The 25,692-nt window shown below is 49.8% G+C and overlaps 1 protein-coding gene across 1 annotated transcript; it reads left to right on the plus strand.

Annotated features, from left to right (window-relative positions):
- Positions 1 to 735: 735 nt before the first annotated feature.
- Positions 736 to 15,753, plus strand: LOC146025743 (dual specificity protein phosphatase 7-like). Its single transcript, XM_083155773.1, has 3 exons — positions 736 to 1,253; positions 5,460 to 5,888; positions 10,305 to 15,753. The coding sequence occupies exons 1-3, from the start codon at positions 890 to 892 to the stop codon at positions 10,610 to 10,612; spliced, it is 1,101 nt and encodes a 366-aa protein (XP_083011899.1). The 5' UTR covers positions 736 to 889; the 3' UTR covers positions 10,613 to 15,753.
- Positions 15,754 to 25,692: the final 9,939 nt, after the last annotated feature.

Raw genomic sequence — 25,692 nt, forward strand, 5'->3', positions numbered from 1 at the left:
ACTTGGATAGTAGGGGTATGAAAAGGACCCCTTTTTCCCATTGAATTCCATGTTAAAATGGACTCTGTCCATTTTAACATTGATTCCTATGGAAAAATCGGGTCATCGCATCGCATCCGATGGTCGCATGCGATGCGATGCGATGTGCCCGATCCGACCCGATTTAGAAATCGGGCGCCCGGATAACTCATAAGTACCGTAAAATAAAGGGATGGCCATCGGTGCAGACGCCATCGATGGTTGCCATCAATGGCGATTCTGCACCCAGCCATCGATAAGTGTTTTACTCGGTTATGTATGTTCTTATTTGTTCAGCTCAATGTTTTTTTTTTTTAAAAAGTAAAAAATAATGGGTGTAAATGATTAGACAAAGTATGCTTCGTTATTAACAAATTACCCCTTCTTTCAAAGTGAACCGTCGAGGTGCCCAAAAGATACGGATCTTTTCACTGACTGATCAATTGGATCACAGCTCTCACTAGTGACCCGTTTTGCCCACCTCTAGCCGCCGCGATAAAGGAGGCATGCGCGCCCCTGAGCTCTCCCGTCTCCAGGCTGTGACTGACAGGGGGCGGTGATGCCTCCCCCTGTGGAGGGAGTGACTGGCTCTGGCTCCTCCCCCCACTCTGTAAACGCTCTGTCTCCTCCTCTCAGAAAGTGAGTGACAGACGCGGTCTCCACCTCCTGGCATTGAGTGACAGGCTCTGTCTTCCCCCGCCCTCTCCGGTGTTGAGTGATAGTCGCAAGACGCTGCCTCCAATCCCCAGGCAGTGAGTGACAGGCGCCGCCTCCTCCCGGGGGGCGTGGTCCCGCAGACAGCTCGCTTGCCTGAGAGAGTACAGTCGGATACTGCGGCCGGTCCGGGACTGCTGCTGGCGGGTCCAGGCCGATGGCGACGCCGCACCCAAATAAGAGCGCCCGGTGGCTGCGGGAGGAGCTGGAGGCCGGGGCAGGCGGGTTATTGCTGCTGGATTGCCGGCCACACGAGCGCTACCAGGCGGCGCACATCGACTCGGCCGTCAGCGTCACCGTCCCCAGCCTGATGCTGCGCCGCCTGCGCCGGGGGAACCTGTCCGTCCGCTCCCTCATCGCCAGCGACACGGAGCGCTTCTCCCGCCGCGCCCAGGCCGACACCGTGCTGCTCTACGATGACGCCACGCTGGACTGGCCGGATAACAGCCCCGCCGGCTCCGTGCTCGGCCTGCTGCTCCACAAGCTGCGGGAGGACGGCTGCCGGGCCTTCTACCTGCGAGGTGACCGCCGCGGAGGGGGCCGGGGGCATGGTGGGGCAGACACTCACTGACCCGGGGTCAGAGCATGAGGGGGAGGACTCACTGACCTGAGGGAGGGCCTGTGTGGGGGTATACACACTGCCAGGGGCCCTGATCCGTGGTGCGACACTCACTGACACAGGGGGGATCACGGGGGGCCACTCACTGACACAGGGGGGATCACGGGGGTCACCCACTGACCTGAGGGAGAGCATGGGGGCCACTCACTGACCTGAGGGAGAGCATGGGGGCCACTCACTGACCTGAGGGAGAGCATGGGGGCCACTCACTGACCTGAGGGAGAGCATGGGGGCCACTCACTGACCTGAGGGAGGGCCTGTGTGGGGGTATACACACTGCCAGGGGCCCTGATCCGTGGTGCGACACTCACTGACACAGGGGGCATCACGGGGGACACTCACTAGCATGGGGGTCACTCACTGACACAGGGGGCATCACGGGGGACACTCACTGACACAGGGGGCATCACGGGGGACACTCACTGACACAGGAGGCATCACGGGGGACACTCACTGACACAGGAGGCATCACGGGGGACACTCACTGACACAGGGGGTGTCACGGGGGTCACTCACTGACCTGAGTGAGAGCATGGGGGTCATTTACTGACCTGAGTGAGAGCATGGGGGTCACTCACTGACCTGAGGGAGGGCCTGTGTGGGGTATACACACTGCCAGGGGCCCTGATCCGTGGGGCGACACTCACTGACACAGGGGGGATCACGGGGGTCACTCACTGTCACAGGGGGGATCACGGGGGTCACTCACTGTCACAGGGGGGATCACGGGGTCACTCACTGTCACAGGGGGGATCACGGGGGGTCACTCGCTGACCTGAGGGAGAGCACGGGGGTCACTCGCTGACCTGAGGGAGAGCACGGGGGTCACTCGCTGACCTGAGGGAGAGCACGGGGGTCACTCGCTGACCTGAGGGAGAGCACGGGGGTCACTCGCTGACCTGAGGGAGAGCACGGGGGTCACTCGCTGACCTGAGGGAGAGCACGGGGGTCACTCGCTGACCTGAGGGAGAGCACGGGGGTCACTCGCTGACCTGAGGGAGAGCACGGGGGTCACTCGCTGACCTGAGGGAGAGCACGGGGGTCACTCGCTGACCTGAGGGAGAGCACGGGGGTCACTCGCTGACCTGAGGGAGGGCCTGTGTGGGGGTATACACACTGCCAGGGGCCCTGATCTGTGGTGCGACACTCACTGACACAGGAGGCATCACGGGGGACACTCACTGACACAGGGGGCATCACGGGGGACACTCACTGACACAGGGGGCATCACGGGGGACACTCACTGACACAGGGGGCATCACGGGGGACACTCACTGACACAGGGGGCATCACGGGGGACACTCACTGACACAGGGGGCATCACGGGGGACACTCACTGACACAGGGGGCATCACGGGGGACACTCACTGGCACAGGGGGCATCACGGGGGACACTCACTGGCACAGGGGGGATCACGGGGGTCACTCACTGACCTGAGTGAGAGCATGGGGGTCATTCACTGACCTGAGTGAGAGCATGGGGGTCACTCACTGACCTGAGGGAGGGCCTGTGTGGGGTATACACACTGCCAGGGGCCCTGATCCGTGGGGCGACACTCACTGTCACAGGGGGGATCACGGGGGTCACTCACTGTCACAGGGGGGATCACGGGGGTCACTCACTGTCACAGGGGGGATCACGGGGGTCACTCACTGTCACAGGGGGGGTCACGAGGGTCACTCACTGTCACAGGGGGGGATCACGGGGGTCACTCGCTGACCTGAGGGAGAGCACGGGGGTCACTCGCTGACCTGAGGGAGAGCACGGGGGTCACTCGCTGACCTGAGGGAGAGCACGGGGGTCACTCGCTGACCTGAGGGAGAGCACGGGGGTCACTCGCTGACCTGAGGGAGGGCCTGTGTGGGGTATACACACTGCCAGGGGCCCTGATCCGTGGGGCGACACTCACTGACGCAGGGGGATCACGGGGGACACTCACTAGCATGGGGGTCACTCACTGACACAGGGGGGATCACTCACTGACCTGAGGGAGAGATTGGGGGTCAGTCACTGACCCGGCGTCAGAGCATGAGGGGGAGGACTCACTGACCTGAGAGAGGGCTTGGTGGGGGATACACATTGCCAGGGGCCCTGATCCGTGGGGCGACACTCACTGACACAGGGGGATCACGGGGGACACTCACTGACCTGAGGTAGAGCATGGGGGTCACTCACTGACCTGAGGGAGAGCATGGGGGTCACTCACTGACCTGAGGGAGAGCATGGGGGTCACTCACTGACCTGAGGGAGAGCATGGGGGTCACTCACTGACCTGAGGGAGAGCATGGGGGTCACTCACTGACCTGAGGGAGAGCATGGGGGGTTTAATGGGGGACACTCACTGGCAGTGGGGTCCCTTACCTGGGGAAAGCATGAGGGACACTCATTGGCAGTGGGGGCTCTGACGTGCGAGGAGAGCGTGCGGGGCACTCACTGACATTGGGCTGTGTGGCGGCAGGTGTATCGGGCACCGGGGGTCTGTGGCGGCAGGTGTATCGGGCACCCGGGGTGTGTGGCGGCAGGTGTATCGGGCACCCGGGGTGTGTGGCGGCAGGTGTATCGGGCACCCGGGGTCTGTGGCGGCAGGTGTATCGGGCACCCGGAGTCTGTAGTGTAGTAGGAGGGGGACGGGTATTTCTCAGTCAGGTATACAGGTCTTCCAGGCTGCTCCCTCCCACCTCGCATACATGCAGCCAGTGTGAGCCATGTGTCTGTCACGCCACCCTCCAGTCTAGTGACAGAATCTCTATTGAATACGGACAGCTATACACAGAACAGTGTATGTATATCTGTGTATTTCCCTAGCAGAGGAGACTGCAGTAATAGCTGGTTACTCTGTCAGTGCTGTTGGTGGTCTGTTATCACGTATATACATCATGGTCAATGACCGCTGTTACCATTGGGAAGTATATGCACAAACAGGGACCAGAAATCCCCAGCGATGCCACAAATGTATAGGCACAAGTTGTATATTAATGACTTTCCTTATAGACCACAAACACCAGGACTTGTATGTGAAGTAAATACTTTTATACGTCATTATAGGAGTTTCTCTCTTACTATGAAGCTGCACATTGTGAGTGCTGGGCCTGGCACGCCGGTGGTTAATCCATGCCTCCTCCGCAGTCTGTGTGGGTGTGATAATTTGCATGTGTAATATGTGGACTATACCAAGCATTGGGTGGCACCCTCCGCGTACATTTTTGTTAATCCGTCGTACAGTTGACTCTTACCGACGTGTCCAATCTTGTCTCGGAGGGAGGATGCTTTTCTGTAGTATAGAATTTCTCTGAATTAAATCCCCGGTTGTAATTAGCTGTAATCTGTCTTCGGGATGATGACGACGGTGCGTTTACATTTTCGTGGCCGGTCATGTTCTTGTGTTTGATGGGATAGTTTGGACGCAGTGAGAAAACTGCTGTCAGCCTTCCCGCGGAGGAAGCCGACTCTGTCAGAGCCTTGGCGGAGACTGGTGTTTACATGTCAGTACACTTCCTCTCGTCATTCTCTAATTACCACACTCTCGTTAATAATCTGCTGGTAATTGCTGCTCCTCTGTCAGTCAGCAGCCACTGGGAATTGCTCCAGAGGATAATGTGCATCAGATGGGAAGTTTATTACATACATAAATAAAGGTGTTATTTCTTCACCTGAGAAGATTGTTTTTGCGTCAATCAATCTGGGTGTTGACTTGTTTGCAGAGTTCTTAGGGCAAAGATCCCCATAATGCTTAGTTCTGTATAAAGAGATGGGGGGGGGGCTCTGATATCTCGAAGGACAGTCCTGCATTAGGAACTTTGGTACTTGTGGTGGAACCTGTCTCTTTCATGCTTTGTACTACAGTGTATCGAAGGCGAGCTGCCTGGGGGGCTGCGATGGTCCGTTTCATATGAGCATGCTGTCTCTGTAAATCTATCATTGATGGATTATTAATGTGCAATATGTAATAATGGGGGCAGTATTTCTAGGATTAGGCGGATATGCTGGTAAACTCAAGTCAGCATTACCCATCCTCCTACGAGCCGTCACATAACCATGGTGTATTTTGCATTAATATTCTCCAGTCTTCCTTCATGGTCTGATTTTAGTGTTGACTTTTATTGACAGGTGGATACAGCAAGTTCCAGAGGGAATACCCGGAGCACTGTGAGGTTGGCCTTGAGATTCCCTCTCCCAGCGACCCACCCCTAGAATGTGTCCTGGGACTAGGGGGACTGAGAATAAGTACAGAATGCTCCGACGGAGAGTCTGACCGCGAGCCCAACAGTGCGACTGAATCTGAAGGAAGTCCCGTCCTCTCCAACCAGTCCACATTCCCCGTACAGATACTTCCGTATTTGTATCTCGGCTGCGCAAAAGATTCAACCAACCTGGATATATTGGGAAAATATAATATAAAATACATCTTGAATGTGACTCCGAACTTGCCAAACACGTTTGAACATAACGGAGAATTTAAGTACAAGCAGATTCCGATCTCTGATCACTGGAGCCAAAATCTGTCGCAGTTCTTCCCTGAAGCCATATCCTTTATTGGTGGGTATTGTCCTGCAAAATGTATACTATGGAACTTCCCCTGTTGTGGGGAGGGGGCTCTGTGGTGCAGGAACTGTCACATCAGGGTATGGGGCCCGTGTGCGGTGCAGGAACTGCCACATCAGGGTATGGGAGCCGCCATGGCAGGTCAAGCTGCCACTCTGGACTCTCCAGTGCCTGCCTCTTTCCTGCCTGCCTCTTTCCTATCGTGCCGGCAACCCGCTACCTCGGCGATCAGGTTGTGGCCCCAGGCCGGGCAGTGTGTTGCATTTGCACAGGAAGCCCACATGTAAGGGCAGGGGAGCTGGTACAGACAAGCATTGTATCCTGTGGCTAGGCCTCCCGCAATGCCCACATGGCTGACCTGCTGCTGAACTCCTCTGCCGAGAGCAGCACATCGGCTTTCAGCTGTCCACCGCTGTGCTAACACGTCGCTCTCAGCTGAAAAGCCGACAGCCGCGGATAATACAGTCCTCAGCTGCATGTCAGCATGGAAGGGCAGGGCTGCAAAAGAAGCTTAGTTGGAACACTGCAGGAACTGCCTCATCATTGTGAGAGCGGGAATGGTCACATCCCTGGTATGGAGGCCGTGTGTAGTGCATTAGTGGTGGTGGGCAGTGCAGGAACTGGCTTACTATGGTGGTAGTGTCTGACAGCTCTGGCGATGACCTGACGTAGTGATGGGGTATACACATATTGTGCAGGAGCTGACCTGATGGGGTAGGGGGCTGCGTAGTGCTGAATCGGGCCTGTGTTCTATGTGGGGAACGGTTATGCACCCTATTCAGATGCCCGCTTTCAGCTTGGCTCCTAAACTTGTCTGACTGGCTTCTGTCCCCTGCTCGGGCTGATCTACCTGTGGTTTGTTTGTAGAGATTATCTTTCAGACGAGTCACCTTGCTGTGTGTGTAACCTTCTATGTCACATGTATGATTCCTGTGTGCGGATGTCTCCGCTTATACTCGGGAGAGTTCTGCCTGATCATTAGCAAAACCTGCATATCATTACAGATGACCCCCAACCTCTCACATACAGAAGTTCCTCTTCCTTGCAGGGGCTGGCAGTACAACAGAGCCCCCCCCCCCAGGTCCCCGCTGCCATTCCCCCATCTCCCCACCCTAACCCTGCCCGTCTCCCTGAAGTGAGATGGGGAGGGTTCCCGTCCCCCGCCAACAGGAAACTGGGACGCTCGCACGTCCCAGTCAGATGTAGCGCCGGCTCGCCAGTGGGGGTGGTCTGGCGAGCCCCAGCACTGAATGAGCGGCGCTACATCTGTACCCCACTAAGCCACAGCCAGAGGTTGAGGGCAGGTAACCCAAAGATGTAGGAGCGACGGGCACTGTGTACCTCTCTGAATACGGCCCATAATTCCTACAGCCTCAGTCACATGCTCGGGATCCAGTTTATTAGAGATGTGTGCGGACAATTGATTTCTATTAAAATTATTATCTGGCCTGTACATAATTATCGGGCGCTAATGCGATTGCAGCTGCGATTGTGAATGTTGCGGATGGGTGAATTCCTTTTACAAACCTGAAAAGCGCAGAGACGCCGCACATCGCAATGGCCTGTCTGTTATTAGTCTCTCGGTTTGAGGGTTCGGAGTTCGGTTTTTAATTTGAATGTTAGTAAATAAGGGTTCCTATATTTATGTATGTGAAAGAGGCGACGTTTCACGGATATTCTATTCTGAGTGGGAATTTGTTTTATATTCAATGTTACCTTTAGTAAATCTCCCAAATGCAAAATCGCCAAAACAAGCAATATATACCCCTTTAACTTCACCTGTCCATAAGTCTCGGGAAGCACCGTGCTTGATGACTGCCATTATGGAAATCCTCTCAGGTTCATGTGGCTGGCATGGCGGGCGTTACACGTGGGTGCCGCAGAACTAGAAAATAGGATGATTTTTAATGTTGGAGGTACACCACATGATCTGGCACCCTCCGTTCTGACACTGCCGGATTATCTGTGGTAGCAGGTGCCCCATCAGGTACTAGACAGTCATTATCAAACCTGTAATGTACATGGATGACAATCAATTGGAGATTTGAAACGTTGATAAATGACTGGTGTCAGAGTTTTATGTTCAGCAGCCTGGAGTCCCGCCCCTCCGGTTCCTGGATGCACTGGTTACGTATTGACTGAAGTGCAGGTCTTTTTATACACCTAGCTATAGTGGCAGATGCTCAGCTAGTTCAGTAATACAGCTCTGGCGCATGAAGGGAGGGGTAATACTGAGTAAGTAAAATATCCATGGGTTCCCCCAGCTCACTGAATAGTATTAGTAACCAGTCTAGAACACTACATGATAATAGAATTCAGAGATATTGTTACATATATTTGTGCAAATTTATGTGTAAGCCCCCAAGCCATCGTCAAGGCTTCTCTGTATATTGGGGGTCCCTAGCGCTATATCTAGGTGCACAGTGCGGCACCCAAAAAATCAGCATAAGCCACAAAGCCCAGAGCAGCACCCAAGTGAGATACTATAGTGATAGGAAGCCGAAGCTATATCTATAGAAAGTGGGAAAAATAATAATAATGAAACCGCTTGGGGGGCTTATCATACATTTGCGCAAATACGTGTAACCAAAATCTCTGAATTCTATTATCCATTTAGTGTTCAAGACTGGTTACTAAAGGTGCCCATACATGGTGCGTTTTCCCCGTGCAATGAGCGCTCCCGTGACCATCTCATCGCACAGTGCAAAAAGTATGTGCTGCACATACTCTTGTACTGCTTTCTAATCGCATCGCACGCAAATCGCATGTGTTGCGATCCAGCCCATAACGAGTGGGATCATCGCACTGTGTATGGGCACCTTAATACCATACAGTGAGCTGAGGGAAACGTATATTTTTTACTTACCTTTTATGCACATACATTACTAGTAAGCCCGCACGAAGCAATCGCTTCAAAAGCTAGTCTACCTTCTGTGTTTGTGCATGTGTGAGAAAGATGTAGTTTCACTCTCTGCCAGCAGATGGTGGTGTTTCGGAGACTCACGGACGCTAGACATATAGATGATTACAAACTAGTTAAGCCTATCAATATGATGTCTTCTGCACTGTACTTTCACTTTGAGCTGTGACAGTTTTTTCCCCCCATCAATATATTTTATTGAATATTTTTCATCAAACATAGAGAAGGGGATACAGACATGAGGCAAAAATAAAAGGTGGAGGGGAGGAGACAAGAACCGGGGCATGCGATGCACACAATAATAGCATAAATATATAAAATATAACAATAAAGAACACAACAAAATGACAAAGGGAGAAAGAGCCAGGGTAATGAAATATCAAGACATACAGTAGGGAATACACCACCGTAGCATCAAGTAGTAGGGGGTTCATTCAGGCTAAACGGCAAGGGGGGGTGGAGACTTGGAAGGTTGGGTTAGCAGAGGCGCTCCTTCACTGTCGGTAAAGTATTTATTCCAGGCCATTCATTTCCCAATCGGGGAAGAGGGTGTAGAAGAATATGGTATAAATTCGGTTTCCATTGTAAAACGAAATAGGATTTTATGAAAGACTTATCACCAGGATGGTGGGTGGGGAAGGCCAGTAGGTATGTAGAGCTGTGACAGTTTTTACTTTCACATTGAGTTGTGCAAGTTTTAGTCTATCTACCCCACCCCTGCTCCTATGGGCTATTTCACACACTCCGGCTCCTGCCGGGCGGCGAAACACAACACGGCCAAAAGCCGTGCCGCACGCAGTAGTTGTTAATGGACACTATTGTGTCCATTCACACGGGCTGGCCACCCGGTTGCAGCCGGATCCCACCACTGGGAGGGACGGCTGCTGGGCTGTGGGATCCATACCATTGTAAACTGCTGTGTTCTGCACAGCTTCCTGGCCGTGCGGGATTTCGCCACCCGGCAGGAGCCGGAGCTTGTGAAATAGCCCTATCTCCGATCTGTCTTCACAGCTCAAAGACACCGATCAGTGTCCCTGCAAAAATTGCTTTCACCTTTCTGTTCTAATATTTTTGAGCATACGAAAGAGTAAGTTGTTCGGTCGAGTGGCCTTTAGTGGTCAGTGGCGGTACTTCACCTCAGAGGTGAGGAGTAGTTGGAGAATGACTCCAGGCACAAGGGTGGAAGGTGTCAATGTTTCAGAGTTTACTACTTTTTCAAGACCCAGACAAAACATACACAGGCGACTTCTTGCTTCCGACAAACAGACGTTTAAAGACTGTTTGCCGACAGCAGGAAGACTCCCATGGAGAGGAGGTCCCGGCATTTAGGATGTAGGTAAGCTTACTTTGTGTATGCCTCAATAAAGGAGTAAAATCCAAAACATTGACAACTTCCACTCTCGTGCCAATCTGTAACCAGTCCGTGTGCCTATGTGCGTACCCTCCCTGTGACATCTTTTCATTGTTGACAAACTTTGATCTCTCTGCAGATGAGGCTCGTACCAACAAATGCGGCATACTGGTCCACTGCCTGGCGGGCATAAGCCGATCTGTCACGGTCACCGTGGCGTACCTCATGCAGAAACTCAACCTCTCCTTGAACGACGCCTATGACTTTGTCAAAAGGAAAAAGTCCAATATCTCCCCAAACTTCAACTTCATGGGGCAGCTGCTAGACTTTGAAAGGACCCTGGGATTGAAAAGCCCCTGTGATCTTCGGTCGCCGACCAACCAGCTGTACTTTACTACTCCGACCAATAACAATCTCTTTCAGCTGGATAGTCTGCAGCTGACATGACGCCTCGTTCCCAGTCTGGAAGATGAGTGACGCACAGCAGTGAATGAAGAGTGTGTCTGATGAGTCTCTCGTATGTTAATACAAAACCCTTGTGATCTGTAATTACGTTTCCGAAGGAAGATGGATCAAATGACTTTCCTAAGATCTTGCACTTAACAATATTGTTAAATCAGCGTTTCTCCTCCAGGCGCCCACGCACTAAAATAACCTTTCATTCGCTTAAATTGTTTTACAGTCTTCAGCGGCGGTTGCCGGTGTTTCAGTGAAATAGAACCACGCAGTTCCTGGTGTGGAAGGTGAATATGAACCGTTCCACATTTATAATACAGGACAGAACTTTCTAGAGGTGGAAGTTCTCTAGATGCATGCCTACGTACAGATCTCGTGGTTGGTGGATCTTTGATAAGATTCCTCCCCCAACAATTATCTTCTAACCACTTAACAAAAGTTTATTTTTTTAAATATATATATACATATATATATGCGCCAAATGTTTATATTGACCAAATGCTATATGCATAGTTCTTCAATCTAGTGTACAGCGAAACGCGTCGGCCAAGTATAATAGGCGAGCGAAAGCAGAGACATGGGTTGTTGCTTTTTTTTTTTTTATCATTATATTCTTAAAGAGAACCTACATAAATTTGATTGGTTACACTATTCCTGCCAACATTCCGGGAGATAAAGGTCTAGTGATGTCACACAACGGTGGGTTTGTAGCGGTGATCCTATGTAACTGGGTCTGAGCGCTGCACGCAGCCAGTATTCTTGGGTATACAGCCCATCTGTGCAGTAGGTGCCTGGTGGCCTCCCTGAGGTGCGAGGCTACCCTCCTGTGTTCAGGCAACTGGTGTACATTTATCTTTTGGTAGGAGATCAAGACTGCATTGGGATAAACATGTTAATCGCTAGCTGCTTATACGCACGTAGTAATTATATATAATCTATATATATAATGCGGCCTAGCAAGTGGACATTGTCTTCATTGACCCCTAAAGGTCGGCTCATGTTGACATTTTTTTTTCAGTGTCAACAATTAATCAACGTGATCACCCAATTGGCGTATCTCTTTCCCCTCAAGGCTCGGTAACGCTGCGCTCAGAGCACTTAACCAGCTATGTGGATTCCATATGAAAAAAATCCCCAAAAACTCATATTGACCTTTCCATGCATCGACTAGAGCCATGTCGTCATTTTGCTTGTGTTGACCCTTTCACAATGGCGAGCATACAGTGCCAACCTAGACGTTGCCCGTCAACAATTCGGATACCACATATACGTGTGCGTCCTTTCCTCATTGTGTGGCACGCTGGGACTTGTAGTTGCACACCATTTGCCTGAACGGGGAACGGAGGACTACCAACAATTATTAGATAGCTTTGACAATCCTTAAAACAAGAACGGCTGTCCTAATCCCATGCGTGGGGCACTACGGGGCACCTGTGTGCGTGTGTTTCGTGCAGCTTTGGGCTCCTACCCGGACGTATCCCAGTCTGCTTCGTCCTGGCGCTTCTCCCAGGTGCTATGTCTGAAATGGTTTACACTCAAAATCTATTTTTCGGTAAAGAACAGGTATTATAATCCCCAGCCAGAGAGCTTTTATTTTTTTACACTTATTTAAACAATGATAAAAGCACCTTTTTACAAAAAAAAAATTGTATTAAAACTGCCAAATGTACCTGCGGCGTCCTATGTTGTGCCTTGTCCCTGTAGGCGTTTGAATGTGCACCCCTCAGATTTATACAAACCACTGTTCAAGCTATTGCAGCCTATCCAACCAGGTAGTGGTTAATTCCCAGTATGTTGGATGTACTTTGTGCCTCGACACCCTGAATCCTATCCGTGTAATCGTATTAGTCCATTATTGGACATTTGGAGTAATTGCTCAGATGTTGACACTACAAGATAAATCTATAACTGTTTGCCTGCTGTCTATGGATGCCTGCATAGACCCTCATTGGTTTCTACCCAGACCAGTAGGGGAGTGGGTTCCTGCGCCACCTGGTGGCCATTGTCTATCATGCAGGTATTTGTAATTAAGCAGCCAGTGGAAGCCATATGTTGCCTAAGCCAATCATACACCTGCAAACGCTGCTTTCAAGTGACCATTATTTGGGGACCCTTCATAGCTAGATGTTTAATTTTGGAGCTGTATTTCATTCCTTGTTTTCTGTGTTGTCTGATATAGGGGGGATGTTGAGCTGGTGCAGATACAGAGGCTGTGAATTCCGCAACCGATCAGGATAGAATATTGGTGTATATAACTTATATAACGGCTGCAATGGTTACAGCACTAGGTATCCTAAATGCCCCCCCCCCAGTGAGTATTAGGGCTCAGATGGGTATGTCATCACTTGGAAATCCGAAGACTGTTACTGTACCCCAGCGACTCAGGAATGATACAATGACTGTATCCTTAGTGATGGGAATCCTTAATCCCTCTTTGTATTACCCTCCCCCCCCCCCCATATGACAAATTATGATTTTATTCATGCTTGTATTCGGGTCACTTTATAGTAGTGATCCTTGTAGGATATGGAGGCTGCAGGCCATTGGGGTACACAGGAAGCCTGTGGGGGGGGGGCTGACCTGCCTGGCGATGTCATGTTTGGGGACAGGCCAGACCCGCCATGCTCACTGCGGGGGAACGCAGTCATCTGTGGGGGATTGCGGTGGCGTCTACGGCGGGGCATCGCAGGCTGTTCTAGCAGGGCACTGCTAGAGGGGCTCATTTTGCCCTTTAAAAATTTGGGCAGGGTGTAGCGCCCTGCTAAAACAGCCTAGCATGGATACTACTTTATAGATTGGAGCAAATAGACCCCAGATTACTTTACTTTCTCCTGTCGCATACCTCGGGCCATCTGCCCCGCCCCGCTATATTTGGCACACTTTACCATTACCAATCGTGGTTCACGTGATTGTAAAGTAAAAAAAAAGTTGAAATTGAAAAAAAAAAAAAAAAACTTTGGAAAAACATGATTTTCATGTTGACTGCTATAGTGTTGGCATTTTGCTTATGTCCACCTATTGTCCATGTTGACCAGTAGTTGTCGATCTAATGAATGTCGACCCAAAGTCTGGTACTCGTCGCATATACACCCACATCTGAATGGAATAGTCGGGCAGTTTATAACCAGGCATGCCGTAATTGGGGGAGCGTTGGGTGACGGGCACACAGCGGCATTCTGAGCCTGGAGCCACAGAACGGACTTTGCACCGATGTAGGGGAACACTATAATACCGATCTAATCCACTAGATATCGCCGTTACTTCGATAGCAAGGACCTATTTGGTACATACGCAGTGCCTTTAATCCAAACCTATTTATCCAGCATCACAGCGGCCGTTCCACCCCTATCTCCAGCATTATCATAGCCGCAATGTTGTGTTCCTGCGTCTCATGCTCTAGGTGGCATGAGGCACCGCGCCGTGGCTCTGGAACGTGTCTGAGTCCAGCGACGGATATCTCCATCAGCCCTACGAGTGGAGTCCTCTGGGGGGGTATCCCCAGGACCTTGTCTTTGGGTGCAGGAGCAGATTTGCAATCTACTACTTTGATATTAAGCTTTTCTCAATTTACCAAATAATGATCTTCATTCTACCGTATTATGAGGATGGCTCCTTCTGTTTTCTACTCTCAGTATAATACAAGAACAGTCTACATTTATACCTGGAAAAACTTCTTATGTATTCCTTTTTTGGGTAGAAGCGTCCCGTGTTCCTTGCATTGAGGGCAGTTCAGTCTAATTACGGCCTTTTATACCATTTATACAGTTGCCATGTTTTATACGATGAAAGTGGATCAAATGCTTTATACAATCTTGTAAATGACAAATGTATTTTTTGTATCTCCTGCAGATAATTACCTGTATAAGGAGAGAACTGTTTTGAATGTTTGATGTTGAAACTGTACAGAGAGGATCACAAAGCCCTGTCACATTGTAACCAGGGGAGGGAAGATGGTGTTGCACCATGTATCCTGCAGGTTTATAGCCATGCTGGTGGGAGAGTCCGTGACAGTAAGGCGCTGGCAAATTACCCCCCAGACACCACTAAAACCAGCATTGCCCTTTAGAAACAAACAGCACTTTAAGGCTGGAAATGTGTCTGTCGGGTTCCTGAATAACACTTAAGGGGTGTACGCATGGTAAGTTTTTGGCAGGAGATTTGGACTAGATCATAGACTATCATTAATTATATAAAATCGTTTAAGGTCCATACACACTGGGCAATTTTGCCCAGCGTGTAGGGACAGCGATGATGTGAAAATTGCTGGTCTGAAAATTGCTCACTTGATACACACTGAGCGACTGGATGACTTTCCATAGCAGGACGATATGGAAAGTCCTGTAACAGTCACTCATCTGCTGGGAAGACCAGCAGGTGAGTGGCGGTGGCCGGCGATGATACGGGAGAGCGCATCGGTGTCATCGCTGGCCCATACACACTGGGCGGCTATTGAGCTGAAATGGTAAAAGTGATCTGCTTTCAGCTCAGTCGCCCAGTGTGTACAGGCCCTTAGTCAAAATCTCTTCTGCATCTAGTCAAAATTGTCCATTAGCCAATATCTCACCGTGTGTACATGGCTTCACACGTGGTACTGTTACGGACGCAATATCCTAAACCACCAAAATTTAATTATTCGCTTTGCACTTGTTCATTGACCGATCTGATTACTAAATACCTAATGTAACAAATTAACGAGCATCACAAGTCTGGATGATAATTGTTCTAATATTGGTAACCAAACAATTCAGTAGTTTCAAAGAAGATGAATGACTAGAGGTAGTTCTGGTACTTGTAGTTCCACAACTACTGCCTACTTCTGCCACCCCATACAATTCTTTCATAATTCACTTTGAGTGACATCTTTACAAACCCACTTGTAATTTGCTGCTTTAATAACTTAAAATACTAAGAGAAATGAATGTAACCGCGACACCCCTGATGTAATGAGGCTGAATGTGACAGCAATTGGTCACCGACCTCCATACTTGGCGAGTGGGAGCGGCAGTACGGTGTTACAGGGTTTTGTGCGCTCTGCGCAGAGGGTTGTGGCTTAGCGGCTTCTGATTTGAGGAATGAAAGAATGATGAGATGATGTTGTTAATACTACAAATAAACATATTTTTCTTTATGAATATGGTGTTGTGGTGGTTTTTCTGCAATGTAATATTGCAATCATGTTGTCCTATGGCTTGGAGGCGTGTACAGGTCGCAGAAATCCGAGGTGGTTTATAATGTCGTCATTTAGAGTACCCGGGTGCATTATACCTGCCGAACGCTGGCAGTGCCGTACATATGACACACATTAGAACAATAAAGGCTACATAGAATTAAACATAACTATCACTGAGACCCTGGTATGTGTGCTATATGATCTGATGGCAAGAGACAGAGGTGACTGTTCAATCTCCGTCTGGATCTCTCTGCAGCATTTGATACTGTAGACCATGTTCTTCTGACTGAGCACCTGAAAAAGTTCTGTGGACTGGATGGCACAGTACTGAGCTGGTTCACATCATTTCTCACTGCAGGTCACAGAGCGTGCCATCTGGATTATATTCAGCACTATCCATGCCACTACCATGCGGCGTCCCACAAGGTTCTATATTATTCCCCATGCTTTTTGCAGTGTATATGCTGCCACTTTGTGACCTAATTAGGCACCATGGCCTTGTCTACCACTGCTATGCAGATGATCCACAACAATACTTACCTTTTCTCCGGGTACTGATATCCCAATAACAACCCTAAATGGCATCTAGCTGAGCTCCATGAATGGATAAGTGCCAGTTGCATAGCCACCCAACTGGACTGTACAGTATTACAAAACTCTGATCATGTGCGGAATCTTGACGTGGTGCTGGATGGTGACCTGACACTTAAACATCAGGTGTCAGCCACAATCCAATCCTAATTCTTTTATCTGAGGAACATAGCCAGAATCAAAACACTTAATCCCCTCTGTGGATCTGCCAAAAGCCATACATGCATTAGTATCATCTCAATTGGGTTACTGCAATGCTCTCTACCTAGCAGCTGCCAGGCTATTACCCAACCAGCCCCGTTCTAGTCACATAACTCCCATTCTGTACTCCCTGTACTGGCTGTCTATAAGATGCTGTAAGCGGTTCTGGCTTCCCCATGAGCTGCAGCTGAACAGAGCAGCACCGCTACTGAAGCCGCCCGCCCGATAAACAGCCACCAACCTCGCGACACCTGCACCACCACCACTCCCCCTTACCTCCCACATTGAGCCCCCGCTGCATGGACTGTTTCCTGGAGCAAATGCCAGGCTCCAAAAAGCCGCACACAGCGGGAAAAGGAGAAGAGAGAGCGCAAGGCTAAAATGCCTCCGGACGCTGCAGCTGGCTCCTTCACCCCTGCTTCACCTGCCATACCCTTACAAAATGCTGATGGTGACTCCCAGCCTCAAGACAGATGTATCCCTGACACCATCCTTCCAGTGCAGTCTGACACCTCTGGACCCAGCATGAAAAAGGTACTGCCTGCACCCACAGACCCAGTTACATATGGGGACGTGATTTTAGCCATAAGGGAAGCTATCAGCGCTTTGCTGAAAGCAGACATTAACCGTCAAATATCTAAAATCCAGCACCAGCTAAATGTCACAGAGCATAGAGTGGGGGAAAATGTTGCCGCTGTCTCAGACAAATAAGATTCAGGATCTGGAAAACTGCTCCAGAAGAAATAATCTCAGGATCATAGGCCTGCATGAAAAGCTGAAAGGCCAGGACCTCTATGATATTACAAGATTAACCCTTCCAGAACTGCTACAGAATCAAGTCAGGTGCAATGACCTAATTATAGAAAGGGTTCATCGTCTGGGCCCAATACGGCCACAAGAGGGCGCAAGACCCAGAGCAGTCATATTTAAAACCCTGAATTTCCTTCATAAGGAACTGATCTGGTTTTCCTCCAGGAAAATAAAATCCCTGGCGTGGGAAGGCAACAAGATCCTAATATTTCAGGACTATTCGTCTGAACTGGCAAAATCTAGAGATGTGGTACACTTTTAATAAATAATTATTTAGGTTCCAGAAAATTGGAGACAAATCCAGCAAACTACTAACCAATTTATTAAAGGGGCAGAGAACGGTGGTGGCTCCTCCCCTAAAAATAGACGACAAAACAAAAACTACATCTGATAAACAAATAGCTGAGGTTCTCAAATTTTACACGGCCCTTTATTCTCTCCCTATCTCAGACCTGTCCCAAGCACGAAACTTTTGGCATAACCTCCCTCTTCCTACACTCCCAGAATGAAATTGGTAGACTCTTAACTCGAGACTTTACTCCTCAAGCCCTGAAACCGGGCACAGCTCCGGGCCCAGATGTACTCACCTCAAAATATTATGAAAATATTATGAATGGTACTTGTTTAGTTTCACGGCGGTACTTCCCAGCAGATGTATGTAAAGCGTATGCAAATTGCATGCAATATTTGCATACGATTAGATCTGCGATGCGATTTAACACGCCCCCACTATCCACGTCAGCCCGAAGCGTGGCGAGCGCATGTGGTATGCATAGTCCCGACCTGTTCATACCCACACTATCCACATCGGCGTGGAATTGATTTTATAAAGTGTGGCAAGCCTGAAGCGTGGCGAGTGTCCGCTTAAAACGAGCCTGAAGCGTGGCGAGGGGCCACGGAATACACGTCAAGTAATCGTCCCCTCGCGGGGCTCGCTGCACTCGCCACACTTTATAAAATCAACTCTGTGCCGACATGGATAGTGGGGGTATGAACAGGTCAGGAGGACACTTACTGCATCCCCTCGCGGGTTTCACTGCGCTCGCCTCGCTTCGGGCTGATGTGGATATTGGGGGTGTGCTAAATCACATTGCGGATCGAATCGTATGCAAATTTGCATGCGATTTACATGTGATGTGATCTGCTGGGAAGTGCCACAGTGAAACAAAATAAATACCTTATAAATTCTTAGCGTCCAAAATCACACACTGCCTGGTAAAAGTATTTAACCGCGTACTTCAACATAATAAGCTCCCTCTACACTTCAACACTGCAAACATTCGAGTACTACCAAAACCAGGACGTGACTTAACTGATCCGGTCTCGTATAGGCCAATATCTTTACTCAACATAAGCCCCGTACACACGGGGGAGATATAGTGCTCAGCAATATATCGCTAGCAATACATTGCTGAGCAATATATTGCTCAGTTTCTCCTTTTCATCAGCGACCAGAGATGGTCGCTGATGAGAAGGAACCTCTGAAGAGGTAATCAGCTGGCAAGCTCCTGCGACCAGCGATTAGAATGGGGCTGAAAACGGGAGCGCGCACACGGCGATTTATCGCCAGGGCACACTCCCATCACTGGCAATATTTCAGCCCCTATCGCCCCCGTGTGTACACAGCTATAGACTATAAATTGCTGGCGAAGATCATGGCAAAGGTTTAAGCCAATTGTCCCAATGTTGGTTCACAATGACCAAGTGGGCTTTGTTTCATGGAAGGAATCCAGTCACAAATATCAGACGAGTTCTGGCAGTTGTGTGCACCGTGTCAGACACACCCAGATTTACACACGCCTTATCTTTAAACGCCGAAAAGGCTTTTGACATGGTGCACTGGGACCACCTTTTTGATACACTGATTAACAATGTTTATTACCTGGCTCAGAGCACTATATACTTCTTCGGCCTCCAGGATCTTATGCAACAATACCATTTATGACCCCTTCCTGGTGCTACGTGGAACAAGACGGGGATGCCCAATGTCACCCCTCTTGTTCGCCCTAGCCTTAGAACCATTAGCGATCGAGGTACGCTCGTCTCCATTATACCAAGGCATATGCATCAGAGATGTTGATCTAAGAATATCTTTATTTGCTGATGACGCGCTCTTGTTCCTATCCAACCCAACGCACTCCATTCCAACAGCTTTTAGTATTAACAAACAATTCAGCATTTTTTTCTGGAAACAAAATCAATAAAAACAAATCTGAACTCTGATAACGCTTAGATATGATTGATAACCCAAACTTGTATATATTTACTTTCTTACCTTTAAATATAACGGCAACGCTGAAATGATTGCACACCAACACAACCTTGTTATAAAATTTTTGACAATGCTTTACTTGAAAAATAGCTTCATTACAGGTATTTGCAAATGCAGACTAACACAAGAAACATAAAATTGATTAACTAATACTTAAACAGTAATTCTAAATCAAATCAAAATGGGCACCTTTCAAGGACAGTGATCAGCCATGATTAAACCTCCTTCGTAGTTACCTCCAGCCCCCGTGCTTGCTTGTTCTTCCTCAAGTGCCTCCCTCCTCCTTCTCTAACTCTGATATTTAAACCTTAATCACATTAATTAATTAATTACTTCTGAGTCTAAGGCTGGTTTCACACACTCCGGCTCCTGCCGGACGGTGAAATCCCGCACTGCCAGGGAGCCGTGCCGCACACTCTAGTTTATCATGGAGGGGATGGCCACAGCCCGGCAGCTGTCCCTTCCAGTGGCGAGATCCGGCTGCAGCCGTGCGGCCGGGCCGTGGCCGTCCCGTGTGAATGGACACAATAGTGTCCATTCACAACTAATGTGTGCGGCACGGCTCCCTGGCCGTGCGGGATTTCACCGTCCGGCAGGAGCCGGAGTGTGTGAAACCGGCCTTATTGGCAAGCTCTGCTTTCAATCATCATGTCATAATTAACCCAACACCCAACGTCCTTGTTACTAGGGAGAGATTTAGTGGCCTTGGGGTCTACGCATGTGTGGCCCTGTTCCCATATAATTGATGTTTGTGGAGTCTAGGTGTCTGTCCTTGCTCCATTATACTGTCAACATCACATTCTTAAGCTGCACCCTTAAGGTGCCGAACTTACTTATTAGTTCACCCACGTGTTCCCGTAGCGTTTTCTTTAAATCCTTTAAGTTCTAGCTGAACATCAATTAAACAGAGAACTTACTTAATTCTGACCCGCATGCAAACAAAGGTTTCTTTATTGCTGGATCAACAAAATCATGGCACAGTATGGACAGATGACACTTACTTTAAAATTCTCACCCGTGTTCACGTAATGGTTTCTTTAAAAGTCCAGCAGGTTTAATATATCCACGTACAGAACATCCACAAACAAAACATGAAATGGCAGGGAGGATACAGGTATTCCGTATACAGTCTGTTAGAAGCGGCACTGCTTGCGCTGCAGATGCGGCAGGCTGACAGTCTTACAGGGGCAGAGATGGAGTAGACACCGGATTCCTCTTGGCACTGACCGAATGAACAGGTCAGACGCACGGCAGGACGTCCTGCAATCGATGGTTCTAAAACATCGACACTGGGTGGCCAAACATGGGGAAAGTTAGGTATGATGAAGGGGGCTATAAGGTCGTCAGTCATTAGGTGGACATGGAAAAGGTCGTCATGAATGGTTTGTGTCGGCCTTTTGACCATGTTGACCTTTAAGGTATGTCAATAGGGTTACCACCTTATCCCTTTAACTCTGGACATATATTAATTACACAGGTTCTGTGGCTGGCTGACTTCAAGACTCCATTTCAACTTTTTTTTTTAAACAGCCATCGAACCTGTGTAATTAATATGTGTCCGGAATTAAAGGGATGAGGTGGTAACCCTATATGTCAACCTTTTTCATGTTTCGACCTATGGCCTATCGACCAATAGCGGTTGACCTATTGACCTGCCAATCGCATCCCCGGCGCATGTTCCACATTCCTTCGAATGTGTTTCATGAATATTGCCCCACAGCCACGTGCGTCATATACATACTGCTATACCCCCATGACCCATCATAATACCTAATAACAAAAGGATGATAATATTGATATAATAATAGAGGATCAGTGCCTGGCGTTACTAATGTCATATTTTATCCGCTGCATGATAATTATTGCCCCAATGTTACACAGCAACATAATAATAATAGTGATATTACTACTACTACTTATAATAATAATACAAATATATATATATATATATATATATATATATATATATATATATATATATATATATATATATATATATATATATATATATATATATATTATATCTCTGTGGGTATCAGATGTAGGTACATGCGGCTGCCGGAACCTTCCGCTCCGGGCCATGATGTGGAGGGGACGGATGTAAGTGGTGCACCGCACCATAGAAACCTCCCGGCGTGCTTTGCGCCAGCCTCTCTCTTCCGGTTTGTGAACCTTGCTGTTTGGACGGTGAGTGTCGGACCGGCGCCGGGAATCCGGGGGAATCCTCAGCCGCGGGGCGGGCAACCGGCGTATATCACACCCGGGGGTCTCTTACGTAGCTCCCGGGACCCGGCCGGCTTGGTATTTACTGGAACAGAGCTGTTATCTTGCCGGATACACTGAGCTCCGGGATACAGCCGTAGCTGCCGGGGGTTGGTATAGGTCTGGGGGTGTCCGGATCTGGTGTGGGCTGTGTACGGAGCTGGGGCCGTCTGACGCTGATGTGGGCTGTGTACGGTGCTGGGGTCTGGGGGTGTCTGACGCTGATGTGGGCTGTGTACGGAGCTGGGGTCTGGGGGTGTCCGGCGCTGGTGTGGGCAGTGTACGGTGCTGGGGTCTGGGGGTGTCTGGTGTGGGCTGTGTCTGGGGGTGTCCGGCGCTGGTGTGGGCTGTGTATGGGGTCTGGGGGTGTCTGGCGCTGGTGTGGGCTGTGTACGGAGCTGGGGCCTGGGGGTGTCCGGCGCTGGTGTGGGCTGTGGACGGAGCTGGGGTCTGGGGGTGTCTGGCGCTGGTGTGGGCTGTGTACGGAGCTGGGGTCTGGGGGTGTCCGGCGCTGGTGTGGGCTGTGGACGGAGCTGGGGTCTGGGGGTGTCTGGCGCTGGTGTGGGCTGTGTACGGAGCTGGGGCCTGGGGGTGTCTGGCGCTGGTGTGGGCTGTGTACGGAGCTGGGGCCTGGGGGTGACTTGCGCTGGTGTGGGCTGTGTACGGAGCTGGGGCCTGGGGGTGACTGGCACTGGTGTGGGCTGTGTATGGAGCTGGGGCCTGGGGGTGACTGGCACTGGTGTGGGCTGTGTACGGAGCTGGGGCCTGGGGGTGACTGGCACTGGTGTGGGCTGTGTACGGAGCTGGGGCCTGGGGGTGACTGGCACTGGTGTGGGGTATGGGGGTGTCTGACGCTGGTGTGGGCTGTGTATGGAACTGGGGGTGTCTGGCGCTGGTGTGGGCTGTGTATGGAACTGGGGGTGTCTGGCGCTGGTGTGGGCTGTGTATGGAACTGGGGGTGTCTGGCGCTGGTGTGGGCTGTGTATGGAACTGGGGGTGTCTGGCGCTGGTGTGGGCTGTGTATGGAACTGGGGGTGTCTGGCGCTGGTGTGGGCTGTGTACGGAACTGGGGGTGTCTGGCGCTGGTGTGGGCTGTGTACGGAACTGGGGGTGTCTGGCGCTGGTGTGGGCTGTGTACGGAACTGGGGGTGTCTGGCGCTGGTGTGGGCTGTGTACGGAGCTGGGGCTTGGGGGTGTCTGGCGCTGGTGTGGGCTGTGTACGGAGCTGGGGCTTGGGGGTGTCTGGCGCTGGTGTGGGCTGTGTATGGGTCTGGGGGTGTCTGGTACTGGTTGGGCTGTGTACGGAGCTGGGGTGTCTGGCACTGGTGTGGGCTGTGTATATGGTTCTGGGGGTGCCTGGCACTGGTGTGGGCTGTGTACTGAGCTGGTGCCTGGCACTGGTGTGGGCTGTGTATGGAGCTGGGGCCTGGGGGTGTCAGGTACTGGAGTGGGGGCTGTTTATGGTACTGGAGTTGTCTGTCTCTGGAGTGGTGGGCGCTGTGTACAAGGATTAGGTCTGGGTGTGTCTAGCTCTGGAGTGGTGGGCGCTGTGTATAGAGCTGGCGGTGTCTTGTCCTGGAGTGGTGGGGGAATGTGTATGAAACTGGATTCTGGGGGTCTCTGGAGTGGTAGGGGTTGTGTACAGGGCTCAGTTCTGGGGTTGGTGGTGGGCTGTGTATAGGGCTTGGGTCTAGGGGTGTCTGTTTCTGGGGTGGTGGGTGGAATGTATGGGACTTGGGTGGGCTGTATACAGAGCTGTGATCCGGGATTACTAATGTTGCACAAGTGCCTATAGATCTATAAAACTTTGTTGATTGTGCGATATTCTGGCTGCAGGCCGTAGCTGGGAATGTCAGATGGGACACAGATGTTTAGTGCACAGTAATCCTGTCAAAGAGCTGCGGGCTCTATGGCGAGATGTTAGATTGTCATCTGTGTCCATGTAGTTGGTGGTAACTGATGGAGAACATGCTTATGACTATCATTCAGCTTTCTATCGTTTTGTGACTGTGATTGTATTTCTCTCAGGGTTCATCATGGCAAAGTCAAAGAATCACACCACACACAACCAATGTAAGTACCAATGTCCGCCTGCTATTGTGACACATCTACTGTAACTCTCCGGCCTTCTGCAGTACACCCACTACTGGCCTCATTGCACAGGGTTTACGTGTGTGATACAGATGGAGCATAGAATTCAATTACCAACAAGGGTTCAAATTATTAATACTACAGCTTAGTATAAATGAAGACTTCAGTAGGGAATCTCACCCTCTGCCACATTTGCTCAAGTGCCCGCTACCCGATATGGCTGGGAACACTTCTGTGAGATATGGCTGGCATACAGTGGTTTTGGGCCGAGTCTCTGAATGACTCTCTGCCATCTTATCTCGGATGTCTTCTCGCCACCTCAAACTCAATATTTCCAAAACAGAATTACTTATATTCCCACCAGCTAAGAACAGTTACCATCCTGATATCTCCATCACTGTTGACAACTCGACAATCTACCCTACCCCACAAGCTCGTTGCCTAGGGGTCATCTTCAACTCTGAACTGTCCTTTTGTTCCCCACATTCAATCTGTCTCCAAATCATGTTACATGCATTTAAAAAAACATCCAAATACGACCCTATCTCACACAAGACACTACCAAATCTCTTATCCATGCACTCATTATATCCGGCATTGATTATTGCAATGGTCTCCTAACTGGTCTTCCCAGGAACAATCCATTGTAAATGCGGCTGCTAGGCTGATCGTCCTTGCAAGACGCTCATCGTCTGCTGATCCGCTCTGCCAGTCCCTCCATTGGTTGCCTGTATATTACCGTATTCAATATAAAAGCCTTGTGCTAGCATATAAAGCTATTAACCATACTGCACCAGCTTATATCTCTTATCACAAAATATCTCCCATCTCGACCACTCCGCTCTGCCCAAGATCTGCGTCTCTTCTGTACGGATCACTAGCTCCCATTCACTATTATAGGACTTTCATCGGGCTGCTCCCACCCTATGGAATGCCCTTCCACGCACAATAAGACTCTCCACTAGCCTCCAAACTTTCAAGTGTTCCCTGAAAACTCAACTCTTCAGGCTAGCCTATCATATTTAGGTATCACCCACATAACCCTATGAGGCACTTGTGTATTATATAGCTTCCTTTCTGGACCTACAAGCTATGCTATTACTGGTGCCTGTCCTTGTGTTTCCTTCCGATGTCCCTAATAGATTGTAAGCTTGCAGCAGGGCCCTCCTACCCCCAAATCTGTCTGTTACCCAGTTTGTTTTATCACACTACAATTGCAAAGCGTAACGGAATCTGCTGCGCTATATAAGACACTGTAACAGAATCTGCTGCGCTATATAAGACGCTGTAACGGAATCTGCTGCGCTATATAAGACGCTGTAACGGAATCTGCTGCGCTATATAAGACGCTGTAACGGAATCTGCCGCGCTATATAAGACGCTGTAACGGAATCTGCCGCGCTATATAAGACGCTGTAACTGAATCTGCTGCGCTATATAGGACACTGTAACAGAATATGCTGCGCTATATAGGACACTGTAATGGAATCTGCTGCGCCACATAAGACGCTGTAACTGAGTCTGCTGCGCCACATAAGACGCTGTAACTGAGTCTGCTGCGCCGCATAAGACGCTGTAACGGGGTCTGCTGCGCCATATAAGACGCTGTAACGGAATCTGCTGCGCTATATAAGACGCTGTAACGGAGTCTGCTGCGCCACATAAGACGCTGTA

The sequence above is a fragment of the Crinia signifera genome, chromosome 8, assembly GCF_055691185.1.
Source record: "Crinia signifera chromosome 8, ASM5569118v1, whole genome shotgun sequence".
Lineage (NCBI taxonomy): Eukaryota > Metazoa > Chordata > Amphibia > Anura > Myobatrachidae > Crinia > Crinia signifera.